The sequence below is a fragment of the Betta splendens genome, chromosome 2, assembly GCF_900634795.4.
Source record: "Betta splendens chromosome 2, fBetSpl5.4, whole genome shotgun sequence".
NCBI lineage: Eukaryota > Metazoa > Chordata > Actinopteri > Anabantiformes > Osphronemidae > Betta > Betta splendens.
This window is the reverse complement of record NC_040882.2, coordinates 10,635,355-10,654,395: the sequence shown is the minus strand read 5'-3', so window position 1 is coordinate 10,654,395 and position 19,041 is coordinate 10,635,355. Positions and strand designations below refer to the sequence as shown.

General features: G+C 43.0%; 1 protein-coding gene across 21 annotated transcripts in view; it reads right to left on the bottom strand.

The window, feature by feature from the left end:
• The window catches only part of dmd (dystrophin), a 192,541-nt gene extending 176,448 nt beyond the window's left edge, over nucleotides 1–16,093 (bottom strand). For 9 of the 21 annotated variants that reach the window (XM_029129737.3, XM_055507111.1, XM_029129751.3 and 6 more), the window contains exon 1: nucleotides 15,596–16,088. In XM_029129737.3, the coding sequence (XP_028985570.1) occupies nucleotides 15,596–15,677 (82 nt within the window). In that variant the 5' untranslated portion in view covers nucleotides 15,678–16,088. Of the gene's footprint in view, nucleotides 1–6,105; nucleotides 6,186–15,595 lie in introns of those variants that run through there. The other 12 variants (XM_055507108.1, XM_029129931.3, XM_055507110.1 and 9 more) reach the window with 5 other exon arrangements.
• Between the last annotated feature and the right edge of the window lie 2,948 nt (nucleotides 16,094–19,041).

Here is a 19,041-nt window from a genome sequence, read left to right as displayed (position 1 = left end):
CTAGCAAACATATGTCCTTATTTACAGCGATCATGAGTGTCATTAGGCGTAGCCATAAGTCTGCCAGGGCAGGAAATGCCAGGGATCGGGCTTGCTCATTGGCTGAGGAAGGCCTTGAAGGGGTTTGGATTGATCTGACAATGACCTCCCTGTGTGTGTGTGTGTGTGTGTGTGTGTGTGTGTGTGTGTGTGTGTGTGTGTGTGTGTTGGCAGGGGTGACAGATAGGAACACAGTCAGACCAGCTGGCTGAAAATCACTGCAATCTGCTGCCTGGTTTAGCTGGCACAAGTACGCACGCACATGTTTGTGTGCACACACGTACATACACATGCATTAGCTAAATAGCATTTAACCGTTTGCTACACATGGACACAAGGGCAGTGAAAGATCAGATGCGTTGGAGCAACACTAATTGACAAATTTAGGTAATACCGAGTGATGTTGTGCAATTTGTATTTATGGTGAAAAACACTGACCAACAGTAAAGAAAACAGACTGATGAGTGCAGCAGCGATACACACTTCTGTTCTGTCCCCGGTGAAACCACTGATGTGTGTCCGCTCTCTTTCTCTCTCCGTGGAGAAGCCAAACCATTTGCAGCTCATTAAAATAATTTATTACAATTCTCAATATTCTCTTAATTAAAATTCACTTATCGCAGTTGGGGACTTGAGAACGGGGCCATTAAGGAGACTGCTCTCTCGAGTGTTCGTATAGGAATGTGTGTCCACACACCTGTGTGTGTGTGTGTGTGTGTGTGTGTGTGTGTGTGTGTGTGTGTGTGTGTGTGTGTGTGTGTGTGTGTGTGTGTGTGTGTACTATACATGTGTTGATGTGCACACAGAGCTGGGCTTCTTAATCACACGCTTTCTTGATTAAGCCATACTTTGAGGCAATTCATTTTGGAAAATATTAAAGCTCGCCATCAGGCAGTTTCTTAACCCTTTCATCTCCACACATGAAAAAAACAAACATTTCCAGGTATTGAAGGAACATAAATGTAATATTTCTGTACTGTGTTTGTGTTATTGAGCACAGTGAATCAAACTTAAAATTTAGACATCACTTCATGAATGCTTTGAGAAAGACACACACTTTTTAGTGATTACAAATAAAAAACTTTTTTTATATAAAATAAATGTCTAAAACTAACTTGTCTGTTGAACTGTGCTCAGTAAAGTTAGACAGCTAACGTCTAATCTTTGCTCTTTGCTCTAATCTGAACCAAAACCCAATTCTAGCATCAGCCTTAAATTCACATCTTAACCCTGAAACAGGCCTCCAAAGACATGAGGACTGGCCAAAATGTCCTCACTTTGTCAAAATGTCCTCACTTTATCAAACACACACACACGCACGTATAGATAAATAGTGCATTATATTCACAAGCTGGCCGTTATAGTATCTATTAAATTTGCACAAAGTGCATCCATTATATCCCTCTTACACAGAAGAGGCTGAACCTAGTTGTACTGTTTTCAAAGTATGAATTACTAATACAACGATCTTCATAAAGGGCTAATAAAAAAAGAAACTTACTGTAAAAGAAAACCTTAAAACGCCATGCATTTAAAACCTCAACCTTTTCAGCAGTTCAGAAACATTCTGACTGGTCTCTGTCCCACTTCCAACAGCATCACTCTGACACGGATGCTGTGTCACAAGCCTTTTCTGCTCAACCTTGAATTCTCCGTATAAACAGAGGCTGCAGTGAACAAAAAGACACCACAGGCAAACTTTCAGCTGCAATTTCAATCATACAAGCCTTGAACAGGGTTTGTTAGATACTGCACAAGGGATGGAGACTGGAAGTAGGTACAGGGAGAAGACGTTCCCCACTTTAAATTTAAATCATCAAACCTAAAAGTACCACTAGGTAGAAACAGTCCAACAGCCTTCTGAAGGTTTGGACTGCACACTCCCAGTATGTAGAAGTCGAACGGGTCCTCACTGACATAGCAGTACGCTCATACAGCTCGCTGGGATTGTGCACAGCAGCCATGTGTCAGCTCCAGCTGCCTTCAGACTCACCGGGAGTTTTTGGGGAAGCGCCCGCGTTGCCAAGGACCTCGGCGCCTACTGTACTGTATCCCAGCTACAGTTGCTAAGGCCACAGTATTGTTGAGCTGCCAGTGGCAATAAATGTATGCATGTTTTCCTCAGAGAGTGATACCGCAGAGGGCGGAGTCATTAGCTTAACGAGCGCTGCTCAAATGACAGTGCACGCGCTCGAAGTGTGTACAGAAACACACTTCCAAAAATAGCCAAACATACACTTTCTCACCGCTACGCTGTAATTAGCAGCTCTTTGCTTGTGGCAGCATGATAAACAGTCAGCTGTGTGCGGGGGTATCGTCGTGAGTCTTAGAATGCACAGAAGAGCAGAAAAAAGGAGGGACTACTGAGGTGATCTCCTGAGCAGATGTTTGATTAAACTAACGAGCCAGGGGAGTTCAGATCAGCGTCAGCTCCGAAACGCTCCCACGTTGATCAACCACCTGAGCTCCGAGCCCGTTTGAATCTGTTCACACGAATGCCCCAGTCAAACAACCTGTGAGCTAATCCAGCCGTTTGTTTACTCATTAAAGCCTGAGTGCAGTAATCCTACATGTAATTCAATTGTGGGTTTGTTTACTTATTAAGAGTTTTCGGTCCAAAAATGCAGACAAGCCTTTCTTGGCAGGCGAGCAATTAAGCTGTGCGAGAGACTCATGACAGCCTCAAGTCAAGCAAACCTCAGTGTGACCATTTCTGCCTCACTGTTTGTTTCTGGGATCAGCTGGATATTGTTGTTCTTCTGTACCAATGTGCTAAACAGTCCAAAGTCAGTATTTATCTGGGATGTGATGAGTAAAACACAGCTGGCAGACTGCGTTTGTCGAGTCTAGATACAGTCCACGTGTCAATGATGCCAATGCACATAAAATCATACAATTAGTATGGGCTGTGATTTGCATTCAGATGTAAGTGGACCAGTTGAGCTTTAACTTGCTCAGACTGACATTTAAATTTGCATGGTTGTACTACTACGTGTTCACTCCTAACTCCTGTCTCCTAATTATACGAGCCTCGTGCAAACAGGGTTTCAGCCATTGTCAGCTAATGTGATGCCTTTTAGTTTAAACAAGTCCTTTATTAAACCATAAAAGCCTTTGTGGATAGTTCCTTCACCAAACTGTGACATGCATGAAGTCCATTAAAATGTAAATTTGTTTCAATTTTGTGTTGCTAATCATTTTACAACAGTGAGTGTGCTTTTTGTCAAATAGGGACAATCTTGTTTTAGAACAAACCTCTTCGAACATTTTCTAACAAAGCCTAAATAAAGAGAGCTCTTCTTTTGTCTCTTTTCATGCAGATCAAAGGCTGAGCACTAAAAGTGGTTATGAATTATGTTACACAAGTTCACAATGGTTTCAAATAAGCTGGGGGCTAATTAAATTGTTTAGCGTGTCTTATATTTAGGAATACTTTGTCTTGTGAAATGTGCCTGCCACCATGGCTGATTAAACCCAGGGACTTAAAGCAGGTTTTAATCACAGATATAACAACCAGAGTACATTTATCACAAGTGCAAAACATGTTAGGGGATAAAAATGATTTAAACAACTCATTATAATAAAACTAAAGTGGCGTCGGCTATAAAGGAACGGTGTATAGAATAGTTTTTTTTTTAAATACTTTAGAAACGCAGTGAATCAGATAATCATACACTCAAACATAGAAGCTTCTACTGTAGATATATATACGGTGACATATACAGTAGATAGACAACGAACACAAGTAAAAACACAAACAATATGGAGGAGAGTTAATGCAAAGCCGAGCAGAGTCATTCTGAAGAGGAATCTGATCAACATGGAGTTTGTATCTACTGTCTCAAACACAACCAAACTGCCCTCTTCATATTATTGGATAGAATATATATTTCTTAATAATGCATCCAGTTTTCATATGTACTGTAAGAGCAAACATAAAGTAAAATAACCGGACATAATGACGAAGCCTAAAAACCATTTTAACAACTGTGAAGGCAAGTTCAAAGCCCCTTAATTAAGTAATTCCAGCTTAAAACTGTGTAAACAAGTTCACCAACAGACTATAGGCCCTGCAGCAAGAAACTGACCAGATCATTGAGATAAAATTCTGTTTGAAATGTGCTTCAACCCCAGTCAAATGAAATCTAATAGGGTGAATGTAGCAAGACAAGCACCATACTTCTATTCTAATTAAGATCCAACTATCCTGCAGAGATGTGTAAATAATCAATGAGAGAAAAACATTAGCACCAAACCGCGGCAACTGATGAGTTTGACAATTGTGTTAAAAAAGGCGATTGATGTTGAGTGCTGCCTCCAGCCACAGCTGAATACAAATAAGGAAGACTCCTATTTAGCTTCAGATCCACGATCTCGCCTCACGTTTCACCCAGCTCATAAATGTTATTTAAATCAAATGATAGAACAAAACAGATGGTGAATGTCTTTGGGGGAGCAAGTCGCTACTCAGCTTCCACAAAGCCATAAAGTTCAATCCCTCTCATGCTGCATTCCTGCCACAGTAAGTCAAGCACTTCCAGTGTTTTTCACTGGGTTACTTTATTTTGTAGACGCATAGTTGAGGGTTTCAGGGTCCATTAAAATGCAATTTTAAAGTTTTGCAAGAAGTAAAGGAACGGAGGAACATGTGTTATTGTCTGAGACGGTGCCACGACTGTGCCCCAGTAGGACTCTATCACTTTTTTCAGAACCTGTGTGAGTATTCAGCAAATTCACTATTATTAAGTTTTATTGCTTACTCGATGAACATGGCTTATTGAGCCCCAGCATCTTTGTTAACCATCATACAGTTCATCACTGTCTACATACAGCCTTGGTTTGAGCCAGCTGGAAGCTTTTATAATGAAACTTGCTGTTCAGCACACAGGGTGATATGTCCAGAGTCATCATGTTATCTGTGTGTTATCACACACATCCTGGTAACTCACTGCGTTTACAGCTCTAATACAAACACACTCCCAAGTTAGAGATCTGAAGCATAGATTCATTTGCAATGCTGCTTGTCCATTGGACTGTATTGTGCTATGTCTGGATAGATTTTGGAAAGTGGGAAACTGCAGTAAACATTTTTTCACTATTATACTTATCTACTTTATAAAACAAAACTTAAATGCCAGTCAAGTATTTCCTGCTAAATAATTATTTGTTTTACATTACTAAAAATGATTGAAACATTTTTATGTACTAAACAATTGGAGGATCTGTACCCATCAATGGATCACTGACTTTAATGTATAACCAACATGTTGATGTTAGGTTGAAGTCAGTAGTTTGGTGTAAAATTCAATAAAACTGGACTTTCCTGAACACTAAGAAGAAGACAAGAACTAATCTAGAGAGGGAACACAGATATTACAAAAGGACATAAATTAAGGAGGGAAAGTTATTTATATGGAGTTATCTATGGTCCCGATTCCTCGTCTCTCCCCTCAGTCTTAATGTAAGTTGAAAAAGAGTCCCTGTCTGATTCGGAGGCGTGGAGGGCTCAGTGGAGGTTCTGGAATATAATCTATTTGCTAATTATAAACCAAGGCTAAAGCACGAGCAAGCTGCCGCTCCACTGAGCTCAGGGCTATACCCAGAGGCTGGGGAAGAATTAGTACAGTCCACACGTGCACCCACATACACACACTCTAACACACACACACACATGCTGAGAGTGATTAGACCCGCCCTGGATGTGAACAGCAATTAACTGCAATCAGAACCCTGTGTCCCTCTCCTCCCCAGCCCTCCCACTCCTTTCTCTGTGTATCTCACCCCTCGCTCTTTCATCTGCATGTCAGCCTTTTCACTTGTTTTTGTCTTGATTATTCCTAAAGGGGTCCCCTGATATTTTAGATATAACTTGGTTACTTTTCCACCTATACCCCAATTGTACACCTACTCCTCTTGAATCAGATTCTGCATACTGAATGCCAGTGTTATAAAGTAATAAAAAAGAAGCAAGACAATATGGATAAACCCAGAGATGACACTAGACTCTGTAGAGGTGCTAACTGAATTGTGGTATGGGTACAGTGCTTGAAAAAGAGTTCCACATACCTGCTAAGTTGCTAGTTGCACATCCATCCACTATCCAGAGCACTTGTAAGGGTCGCGGGGGGGCTGGAGGCCTTCCCACCTGTCACTGGGTGAGCGATGGGAAACACCCTGGACAGTTCGTCAGTCTATCACAGAGCCAGCATACAGTAGAGTCACTTATTAACCTGACTGCATGTCAATGTGGGAGGAAACCAGAGTACCTGAAAAGAACCCACACACAAATCTACTACTGTAGATAGCAATTACCTCATTTAGAGTATAGCAATTTAATTATCAGCAACAATAGTTTCAGATTTGAATTTTTACTACCCCACTTAACTGAAAAATTGAGAATTTTCTAAAAATTGTGTTAATTTTTTTTAGATGGGTACATACTGTATTGGTACTTTCAAAAAATGCCCTTATACCACATTCAACACACTAAACATTACAATCTTAAAATGATAAAATACAACACTGAACCACAGAGAGAAATGCTCTATTCAAATGTAATGAGGTTAAAAAAACGACACAAGTGATGAACGTTTTACCAACATCCAATTAAACATAATGCCACATGTGTTGCCTTGTTGATAAGTCTGTATTCTCACCTGGTTCATCCTCTTCTCTCACTGTCTGTTTTGGTGCTCAGTCTGCTCTCTCTCTCTCTCTCTCTCTCTCTCTCTCCTATCTTTCCCTCTTTTATCAAGCATAAAATCAAGCATAAATAAATATACAGTAACAGCTAAACGTAAGATGTATGCTCCCTTTCCCAAGTGTAAAATATTTAACTATTAATTATCACAGTTTGTTTATCTGAGGAAAGGATTACTCTTAAACTGAGTATGGCAGCTTTAAATGTAGTGTTGTCTTGCACAGCATATATACTGTCCTATTGTTATCGGTGGCTGGCTAACCCCGCTGTCCACGTGATCATGTTGATGTATGCAAATAAGCCATGTGTAGGAGATAACGTCACGGTTAGCCAAAAAGCTAGCAATAAAGCTAGCTAGCTATAACGTATAGTCTATTGTTAACTGTCCCAGCATTCTCTCATTATAAATATTATTCTGCAAACGTTTCAACTTACTTTTGGTTTAAAGCTGGGCCATTAAATGTACTGTTACTGAGCGGTTATTTCTTCTTCTCTTCCTTTATCCACTTTGGCTCATTATCGAATTTGCCCACAAAGCACCATAGAAGAAGACACGGTAGAACGGGCTCACGTTTTTAAACAGATCAATTACTTTACTACGACAATAAAGCACCACCAAAACAGGGCAGTGGGACAAATTCATTACTGACAAATTATTAATATTTTCAAAAAATTAAATAAAAAGGGACTGAGAATTGCTTTTAGATCTCGCTGAACGCATAAGGTTGACATGCAAAGTCTTAAAAAACAGTTTCTTCCTTTACAGGCTTTTCCCTGTTCCATGATCCTACCATCTTCAAAGGATACTGACGATGCCACAGTGGTTCTTTGAACTCCTCATACAGAATGTCTGTAATGCTGATGATAGGCAGTGAAAGAGCCTTCTTTACTGTAACAGCAATTTGCTTTCTCTGGTTGACTCAGCTAAATGCACAGTAGGTAAATGATGGGAAAGAGTTGTGGGGAGGGTGGAGGCAGAGCATTCAGCCAGCCCTAAAACTAAAGGTATAGTTTCGCTGATCCTGGAACACACTCTCCAGCTCTTTAATGAAATTCAGGAACATTAAGCTCATACTTGGAGGAAGTGTTGGTCATGGTGGGTTCTAACCCAGCAGAAGCAAAATTGGTTTCAAATGGACTGTGTGAGTGAGATGTCTGACGACAGAGACTGTTCCTGATAATCCTCATCCTTGCTACATTATCTAACCATACGGCTCAGACACTAAATTTTTGAGAGAGCCAAGATTCTTAGCCATTTACAGTAGATTAGGTCATCTGGACGTTGAGTCGTGGCATGTGGACTAGGTAACAGCAAGGGCCTACCTCTGTTTAATATTTGTCAGAGACTTGTTTCCAAACGCTAATTATGCTGGTGGTGACATTATGGTGATGAGCCTTTACCCCCTGCAGTGTGTAACAAACACATCCAGCACAATATGTTTGCTGTGACTGCTATGCCTCCACTGTCCTAGACCAAAACAGTGCTCTTTTCTTCCTAATTTAAAGAATTAGGAACACAAACTAAGTAAATCCGTGACTGTGGGCTTAGTGTCAAAGTGTATTTGTGGAGAACAGGGCTTCATCAGTGGTGACAGTAGCATTTCAAACTGAAAGACGTCTAGGTTTTTGTTTGGAGGGGCACATAATTTTTCCCATAAATTTCCCTCCAGAACAGAGTGAGCATATTTGTATGCTATTGTCCATGAACTTTCCCTTTTCCAATATTTTTCCACTGAATTTTCTCTCTTGTGTTTTTCCATTTGGTCCCACCTGTAAATCCCTCCTTCCGTTTGTCAGATTGTGACGTGAAGCTCTCCCTTTGTGCTTGTTCAACCTTCTCTTGCCCATCCAGCCATCTAAATTCCTCCTCTGACCTGCCCTCTCAAACCTCCATTTCAACACATTCCCAGTGCTCCATCTTTCCCTCCTTCCTTTCGCCCATTCAACCTTTCAGCCTAAGTGGCCCTCGTCTGCCCTCTGGCCATCTGTCTCCATTTCTCTGAATTTTTCTTTCGCTTGCACCTTTTCCCTCATCTGTATTTTCTAAATCATCTCTCCCCATTCCATCTTTGCTTTTCCATCAACCTTGTGACACCATTTCAGGGAGCAAAAATGAAAAGAACATTGCTGACAATAGTTTTCTTAAAAAAATATAAGAAAGAAAGATGTGAGGAATGGAGGAGCGCTGATCGCCAAGGAGTGTGTTTGGTGTTTGGGGTCTGTGTGTGTGTGCACGAGTTAGACTCTAGACGATAGCAGTGTGAGCAAATAACAGAGACTGAAACAACAAAACAGAATTGAAAGTCAAGAATAATGGAGAGACAGCCATCAATACAAGAGGGGTGAGTATGGAGCAGAGAAGAAGAGAGAGAGGTGGGGGGAGTGCGCACGAACAGGAGAAATGGAGAGCAACTCAAAGAGCAAAGGCGAGATTAAAGTGCTCCAACGAAAGTGAATCAGGGCAACTGTAGATCTATATCCCGCTGAGCTGCCAAAGCAGGTGCAGTAAGAAACTATCAGTGAGCTAATACTAACACACAGCCACATCCACTTAGACATGCAAGCCCGCTCCTCTCATGCGCACCGAGCTAGCACCGCTCACCCGGCTCAGGGAGCAGATACACCCAGGAGTGTTAGCTGAGCGCAGCCCTTCAGCGTTTACTAGCATGCTAGCGCCTCAGGCCTCTAAGGTCACGCCGCTGTTCGCTGCACCGCCGCAACTTAGCTTTAATAGGATACTGTTCGATTCCGATGCATGAGTTACAGTCACTGCAGGACGAGTTGCACGTGAAACTGAAAACTGTAAATGCATTTTACTGTTGCCTCATCAGCAAAAGGATTCACGGCTTTGGCTCCATCAGGTGCTTTTACACAACTCCCCGTCCTCCACACCCACTCATCTTACATTTAATGCATGTACTGTAGAAACAGAAAATGAGAAAGCAGGCAGCCCTACAAGAGGGATTTGATCCAAATGCTAATGTTAACCTTGATGAGTTCTCGCATCCCTCAGTGGTCCCTTCACGATGCTAAACAACTGTAGACACGTGACTCTTAGCCGTGAACGTGCTCCTATGCTTAACATTAGCAGGGAAACAGAGAAACTTCAGAATTATCCAGAGTCTAATTTCTTTTTTGCATTATTTTTTTTAACCATAAGAAACTTTTCCAAAGATATGAACAACTCTAGCTATGATAGTGAACACGCTAAAGAACACGCTATTAGAATTAGCTCCTGCTAAATCTAGCCAACTACTCTAGCTTTAGCTTTAACTATTGCTAATAGCTTTTGCTAATAGCATCTCTTTGACTCTCAGTCGAGTAAACAACTCCTTACTGAAAAAATAGTAATAATATTGTAACTATGCATCATATTGAGTGTGTGAAGCAGCTGAAGCTAATTGTGACATTATCACAATTATATAGAACATTATGCAAACATGAGAAGTCAAATGCTAGAATTGTCTCCCTGATGACAAAGTTGGATCCAATAAACGCTCTTAACTGCAGCAAGCTACCAAAGATTGCTCATTAGGGTTTGATAAATAAAGTGTGTCCCTGAACAGGTTTTCATTTAAGAAAAGGCCCTAAATTGCTGTATACGACAACTGTTGTGTTCCATCTGTGGGGAAATATCGTTCACAAAAATGTCAACTGACAGAAATGAAGAATTTCACACCACTGAGCTTTAATCTGTCAAACTGCAAATAGGCAGATGAAAGCAAAACATGAGGCGGCCGATGGAGCATGACAATGCCACACCATTTAATAGGCAATATTTCTGACTTTGTTGACTCAATATTCTTTCAGAAGACTTTTTAAGCAGACAAAAGAAGCCCTCTGAAGACCTTGACGAAGAAGACACGGCTCTGAGAAAAGGTGCAAGTAGCATTTTCACTTCGTTCAGACATCTCCAAACATGGGCACAATAAAAATGATTAGAAATAGCTAATAAAACAGTCTGCATCTTAATTTACAATAAGACTGAACCTAAAAAAAACAACAAAACAGAAAAGTTTGGAAAAACTCAAGTTCATACATTAATGCAGATACACACAGACTTTTAAATGTCAACAGAAAAGACAACTTAATAAAGACGTCTCCACACTTCACTCATTCATTTAAAATATTCTGGGAGTCTAGTAGTTGAAATTCTTGGAAAGAGATCGCTGCAGGTTTTGACTTAAATATTGAAGGATGTGCTTGGAAAGAGGACGGCGCTGGGAGTGCAGATGGGAGCTGATATCAGTCTTTTAAATTAAACTTGTCCCTCTTTTCAGCGTCTTTCTCACCGCACCTCATTTGATGTCATTTATGTAACTTAGCTTGTTATTTTCAGGAAGTGTTTACAGCCTGAAGTGAAAGGAGAGCTTCATTTTTTGGACACTGTTTTTTAAATATTTTTCAACTTTTTTTTGTGAATTATAAAAACAAAACACAATCACTCATTGTTGTGTAGTTAAAACAGCATATCTCATCATCATTTAATTATTCTGCCTTTGTCTACATTATTAGTAATCACTGTGCTGCCTTTTGTGACGTCCATTCAGCTTGTGTAGTTCATCTGCTGCTTCTTGAACGCCTTGAAGTTTTATCTTGTATTTTATTGCTTTCATTTTTACACTTGCTTCAGTGAGCGAGTGGGCATGTTGGTACTGTATCATGTGACAGGGGGCTTGGGGGAAGACTTTTTTGTCGATAATGAGGATGTGCTGAAATCAAACAGATTATTTCCTTGATGTGAGAATCCACCTCTAAAGATGGTCAGGGCATCTGTTCCCAGTTTGAAAAACAACTCCCTCAAGGCAGCCCTGAGATACAGCTGAACAAGAATCCTTAACCTTTGAGCTCCAAAGTCTCATCAGTTCTAATCTGTTCATCCTTATCTCTACGTCGACACTTCCAATCTACATCCTGAGACCACTGAGGCCACAGGCTCCTTTCTAATCCAGACCCATAGCACCTTTTACACAGACCTTTAGGTGTTTTTTTTTTTTTTACACCCAAGCTAAAAAAAATTAATACCCTGAAGGTACTGGTCCACAGATTGATGAGCAAAAAACAAAAATTAATCCAGACCCTGTAAGGATTCTGTGCCTGCATTGACGACACTACAGTACAGTACAGTACAGTACAGTAAAGTACAGTACAGTACATGTACTGTAAGTGTACAAGGGTGGTGCTATTGGAGGCCTGACATCAATAATGGCATTATACTCAGTGCTCAGAGACGCTGGCTATGGTTGAAACCACTCCAACCTGATGGATCAGTTCAAGTCCTGGGGTACAGCCTGATTCTGAAAAACCCACTTTCCTAACCCAAAAAGCGGGTGGATGTGTGAGCTTCCTCTGGGATCCCGGTCTGCCAGACATATTTCAACATCCTCTCACACACACAGGCTGCTTTCCTCTTCTGGTCTGTAGTGACCCAGAAACTCCATGTGGGTCACATCACACACTGATGCTCCACTCCATCCCGACTCCCTGCTCTGTCATGTATTTCCCACCCATGTTCTTCTTCCCTCAAGAAATCAACAGCTGCTTTTCTTCTACACCATCTTTCTTGTTTTCTTTGTTTTCCCTTCAGTACTTTCTCTCTCTCGCTCTCTCTCGCTCACAGTCTCTCTCTCATTTTCGAAGCCAGACCCAACTCTCTGAAGAACAGGCGGATCTGTTGCCACACATTCATCTTCATTGCCAGCATCTCACACAGTCTCTCTAAAGACAGTTTCAAACCCAGACGCTGCCTTTGCTGCCATCTTCTGCTCAGACAACTCATTACTCGATCACACCTATAAAGCGGATGAGTCCAGATTTTGTTGGCTTTCAGACTCGTGGATGAAATGTGCTGCCTGTGCCTTTCTTTGTAGGCACAATATGGTTAAATCGCAGCTGGTGGTGGTTACGGTGGTGCCAGATGTGATCGGCTGCACACACGTAAGAGAATTATACATGAAGTTTTCCAGATGCCTTTAGTCACTTGCACTGTAAATGACCATGTACTAGTAAAACATTCAGATCTCTTCATTTAAATATGGCTGATCTACCGTGTTTGCACTCGTTTGTCTTTTTCTAGCAATGTAACAATCTATTTACTACTCAATCACAGGAAACCAGGCCCTTGGCTACTTTTTTTACGTCTCACTTTGCACAGACTGCCCATTTCCTTTTGTCTGACTTGTCTATGTGCAGCCTCCTCCTCTTGGTTCTAATTATCTGGATGTTCGTGCAGCACCCACAGGCCTGTTGTAACTCCCGCACCTCGTGTAACTGAACAAAACATGAAATTACATTTAACAGTTTATCAAAACACAACTTTCTCAAAATAATATGAATGTACAGTGAACAGCCCGCTTCCGCTTTCATATCGATTTCACATCCAATAGTAAAACTAATGTAACAAAGGAAGTTATTATATTTGCCGAATAGGATCATGGTAACAAACAGGCTTTAATTATAAGACCTGTTCCATTTCACCAATTTAACATTTAATTTCCTGAACCATGTTCCTTATTCAGGCTTGAAAAAACATTTTCATCGTTTGACTGAGCAGGAGAAAACAGCAGGTTTCTAAAGGCAGTCGTTTCTAAACTAGGAGGTTTTACACTGTCGTTAAGTGTTAAGACCCTAGATGCTGAGGTCTGGAACTAACTGAGGCCTTTTTGACTTTATCGAACTGAAGACAAGAGAAATAAAAAGACATCAGACCCTTATTATCTGGACCAAGGCTGATGGGGCACAAGCCCCTTAACACAAATTATCAAATGGGCCCCTCTCATCATTAAACCATGTTTCGATATTAATTATGGGTTTATGTATTTGGTAAATAACATTTACTGTATTTACTACACTAACATGCAAACAAGAGCTGCAAGAGTTATTTTTTCTGTCACGTGTTTTGTGATATTTGAACTTAATTAGGATCAACAATCAAAATGAAACCTAAATGTTTTGTCAATTTTTGAACAGCATCAACCAGACAACCCGAAAAATAATGGAGAATGTTTAGATCCTTAATGTCCAACCACGTCTTCTTTAGCGCGGCGGGTACATACAGTACATGTTGATGCATTACATCACAGCAGGGTTTACATGCCAGCACAGAGACAGGCGGCTGAATTTAGCTGCTGACGCAGTCCTGTCATTTAATGTCAGTAGTAAAATATGAGCCAGACAGACAGAGACAGAGGGAGAAATTGTAGTTTAACTTAGAAGTAAAGTGGGAAAAGAAGAGGCTGCAAAAGAAAATAAGAGGACAGCTGGAAAAAGGGAAAGTTGGGAAGATATAAAGAACAAGGCAGATGTTATTCGACACCACAGCAGCCATTGGTCAGACCAGCTGACCGCTATTTCCAGCATGAGACGACCCACCAGCTGTAGTGTGGGGGTGAGGAGATGGGAGCGAGTCAGAGACAGGGAATAGAGGTTTTATTTATTCATAGATGCTTTATTTAAGCAAGAGGTCAAGTAAAAAAAGGTTTTACACAGACAGACAGGTGGTGGTGGTGGGTCCCGTCTCAGTCCCGGTCTGTACAAAACAAGCATCTGTGCGTTTTACGCTGTTTGATTCGAGACGTGTGCGTCAGCCACTCAGTGAGGGGTTGTGGGTCATTCAGTATTAACTATTGCTATAACAGGAGTCGAAGCCGCAGAGGCCAACCGCTCTTCCAGAGCTCTGGTGTCATGGAGACACGTCACACAAACAACCCTTTCGCCCTGGGTGGTGTTTGGTGGCGAGTTAGATATGAAGATATTCATTCCTGATTCTGATCCACGGCTGATGAGTGTTGATTCTAACGGCACTGGGCTAAACTGATCAGGACTGGAGCGTTCAGGGTCAAATACACATCGGGGGGGAGATTCTGAATTAAATGCGCTCTGTGTGGCATTTCACACGATAAAAATAACCTAAATGCATCTCGGGGAGTGGCAGCCTCAGTGGACCACAACAAAAAGGAGCAGGAGTTCACTCAAACAACTTTATACGATGGTCAACAGATACAAGCGTCATGCAAATTGCACCAAAACTAGAATCACAGTCTGTTAAAGCCCTGTTGACGCTTCATTTCTGATGTGTAAGTGTTCCCAAACACTATGAAAAGCATTTACCCCCACCCAGTTTACATGTGCAGATTGTTTCTGTGGATTTATTTCTCATTCTACTGTTATTCTGCTTTTGTTCCACTGTCTGATGTGCAAAAGTTTGCTTTTAAGATGAACACCACCACAGAAAATAACACAAACACGTGAATTCATATTGTAATATTCACAAATTGAGATTAACTTGTTTATGAAACAAAACATGCTCAAAGCTACAGATACTGATCAACACAATAATAGAAAATAAATCCTAGTGAAATCAGTGTGAGCGTATAAACAAACCTGATCAGAAATGAAGTGGCATCTACAACAAAAAATGTCAGCAGGAACACAACAAAAAGCATCAGACTGTACTGTAGATCCCATGTTCTCAGACACAAACACTGACAACATCAACACCTTGACACAGAAGCTGCTGAGTGTCTGAGCTAAGTCCTATTCAAGCCTCCGGAGTAACAACACGGTTTAACAACAAGGTGATGGGAATCAAACACACACAGCGGAGGACTCACTTTATTGTTGCCACAGGAAAGAATGGCACCATCTCATCTCCATGCAGTCACTAAGGTGAGCAATCCTCTGCAGGTATCTGTCAGGTACTAATCTAAATATCTAATCTAAAATAAACCACACACACACCCACACACACACACACACACACACACACACACACACACACACACACACACACACACACACACACACACACACACACCCCACACACACACACACACAGGTGAAGCTATCATGTCCTACCAGATCGACACTTGATGATCTCTCCGAACTCGTCCTCCACCGGCTCGTCACAGTAGTCCTCGGGGCGCACACCCTCCGCCATCGGTCACAGAGCAGGATTAAAAAGTGACTTTTTTTAAGGCGAGCGACCAAACCACGAGGTTAAATCCAACAGGAAGGGTTAAAAGGGACCCTGAGTCCAAATCCAGAACCCGAAGCAGAAGCCGCAGTCAGGGCGCGCGGTGGTGACCCAGCTCCAGTGCAGTCAGGGAGGCACCGGCCAACACGGGGACAGACGGCGAGAGACAGGTGTGACAGGGCTGGGCGTCGGAGCATTCTCTCCCCGAAATAGCGCGCGTGGAGCCTGCTCTCCTCCGGGGCCCCGTCCCGTTAGGCGGACGCCGTGCGTAAAACCCGACACCGGCCGGGCGCATCAGTGGACGCTCATTTCTCACCCCCCGACGACGTATCGGAGGAAAAAGGTAGAGGTGGGACTACATTGACCTCCACGTGGGTGGTGGCCTGGTCACGTGACGGCGACGGCCACGAGCGATGTAAACGAAACACTGTTTATAGCTACGTAGCCGTAACCTCGGAGTTAACAGGTTAGTGCGCAGGTTCTGGTTCGGTGATGTGGGTTGCGCTGAAAGACGCACAAACTCTGTTTAGTTCGTGAGCAAATGGGGAAAAAATGATCTGTAATCTGATAAAAGTGAAAGCCAGTTCAATTCTCTGAGGGATAACATAAAAAATCAATGCAAAGAGCTGACTTGAGCTGATCCTCCACTGACGGCGCCTCTGCTCTGGCTGGATGACTGCGCTGTTACACACTTCCTATTATTAGATTTGTTGATAGACTGATACACCGGCTCTGAGTTTCCTGGCTCTTCAGAAATGGATCTTGGTTTACTGTAATGGCGCTGTTACGCACGGCGCAGCTTGCATTCGGAGCCATATTATTAGATGCGATGATGTGATGGATCAGCTCTCCCTGCGGGTGAATGAGCTACTTCAAAACCCCGGCACCGGCTCTCGGGTCTGGTGCTTGCGGGTTGGCAGGTGGGGGGGGGGGGGGGGGGGGGGGGGGGGGTTGTTCAGCTGTTCCGCTTGGCATTAAAATCAAGTGCAGCTGAACTTTCTGTTTTGTTGCCACCTGTGTACACACCCAGTAGCAGCGGTTCCCTGAGCACCTGTAACTGGACCCAACATATTATATATACAATTATTAAACTTGCAGTGATGATGCAAATTCAGTGACGGTAACAGGAAATAAACATTTTTCTCACGTCTAAAAAAGATGCATTGTTTTTTTTTTTACTCTATTCACAACATTCTTGTTTTCCTTCTGTTCATTTTCTGCTCTTCGTCGCTGCCTGTGTGGCTCCTGAGCATTCCTAGGTCACATGGGATGGAGCAGCAGGTTCCTGGCCTGCCACGGGGTCTAGTCCCAGTCAAACATGCTCATAAAACCCCAGCCGGCTCCTCCGCGCTTCCTCTGACTGTCCGTGTCTCCACCGTGGGCAGAGCTCGTTTCAGCATCGCCTCCGCGCGACCGGTCCATTAGGAGATCGTCTTCCAGGTCGGCTGCAGCCGTCCTACCTTCAGCCGCAAATGAGTGAAACGCCTTCGCCTCACATTGCGCATTCCGGACCCGAGGGATCGCTCAGGTGGTCCAGCGGAGGAGAGCCGGCTCTCATCTCAGGAGCATCCCGCTCACAGCTGGACCGTAAACAGCCCCACTCCGGGCTGAGGGCCACGCTCTAACGGAGCCAACAGCAACATGTCATCTGCAAAAGATTAAAGTCGGTGACTCCAGGTCCCCAAACGCGACACGCTCGCACGGCTCCAGCTGTGAGATCCCCACAGTGCTTATATATTATCGTCTAAGCAGGAAACCACGTAGTGATGTCTGAATCATTCTGATTCTAGCTCCTGGCAAATTGTTGTTTGTTTCGAAAAAGAAAAAGCTCAATCTGAGTCTCTGTTTAACCGCTGGACACAAACAAGGCACACGTTGGAGCTGAGGAGGCTGCGGTTTTATTATTACCAGCCTGAAAACACCATGCTGTTTGTTGATGGCAGTAATAGTGGTGTGTGTATTATGGATCAGTGGCTACAGCAGGGGGCAGCACAAGCCCAGCATAGTGAGTGGGATCTCTTCATCAAACTAGGCCAGAGAGTCTTGGAAAGATATTTGAAGTCCCCTTCTTCTCTCCTCCTCCTCCTCCTCCTCCTCAGGGCTGAGTCAGCAAACGAGGTGGAGTTGATTCAAAAGCTCCTGAAGTGTAGATTAGCGTTAGAAAGGACCCAGTGCAGTGTTTGTTTGCAGCATGTGTTGCAGATCGGCCTGGTTGTGTGCGTGTGTTAGCATCAGCTGGGCTATAAATACAGCTCTTACACCAGTGATGGGTTTTCTGCCACTTACTCTATGATAGAAATGCATCCGCTCTGGTTTCACTTGACGAGGCCGAAGCACAAGGGTGAAAAGCGGGACCTCACGTCCAGGTACAGTAGACGCCCGCAGTGGAGACGTGCTACGAGGAGCTGCAGCGTTGTGTAACGCTATGAGGCCTTGAGTCTCGCAGGGGCCGCGGTGTTCGATGTTCCCGGCAGCGGAGCCGTCCCGTCACGGCGGCGGTTTCAAACCGACGCCTCGGCCTCTTTCTGGCGCCGACAGGCTGTTTACGGACAGAAATTAAACACCACAGGCCTCGGTGGAGCTAATTGTAGAAACGCTCGCACGGTCTGTGTTTTTGCCTGGGACCGAAACTGTTGGTTTGGTCAAGTGTCTGCTGCGTCTGTGCAGATCTGGGCCTTATGTTGGTAATTGGCTCAGAGAGTTTTTTCCCCGAGAGGAAGCCCTCGGAAAAGGCAATAAACATAATGATAACGAGGGAACAGCAGACGTCGTTCTGCTGGGGTTAATTCATTATTCATTAATTCCTTTTACAGGGGTTTATGTGACTGTACATTATTGTATGGACGTAAATGGTGCCACTGAGACACTCTGCAGTTAGTTCATCATTGTTTATTAAAGGAGTCTCAGTCAGTTTCAAGTCTCTCTTCCAAACAACCAAGAGTGCAACCCCTTTTCTACTGGTGGAACATCACACTACTAATTGGGTTCAATGGCGTCAGGTCAGTAACTTGATTGGGTAGAAAAAGAGCGTTGGGTCTGAGACCTTTTCTCTGAGCGATTTAAAATTTGGGGATTTCATCATCCAGTTCACGTCAGTAAAAAGAGTCAGACACTGGAAAAATCTTTGAACACAGGGGACATGGCAGAAATCAATACTGGCCTTTGGGCCCTCTGGCAGTGCTGCAATAAAGACCAGACGCAGTTTTGCTGTTGGGAAACATGGGCTCAGCAACGCCACAACAATCACAGTGAGAGAAGACGCGCGGCGAAGAAAATGAAAACATGAGACAGAACCAGTGATGGAGGTTTAAAACAGTGTGTGGAAATC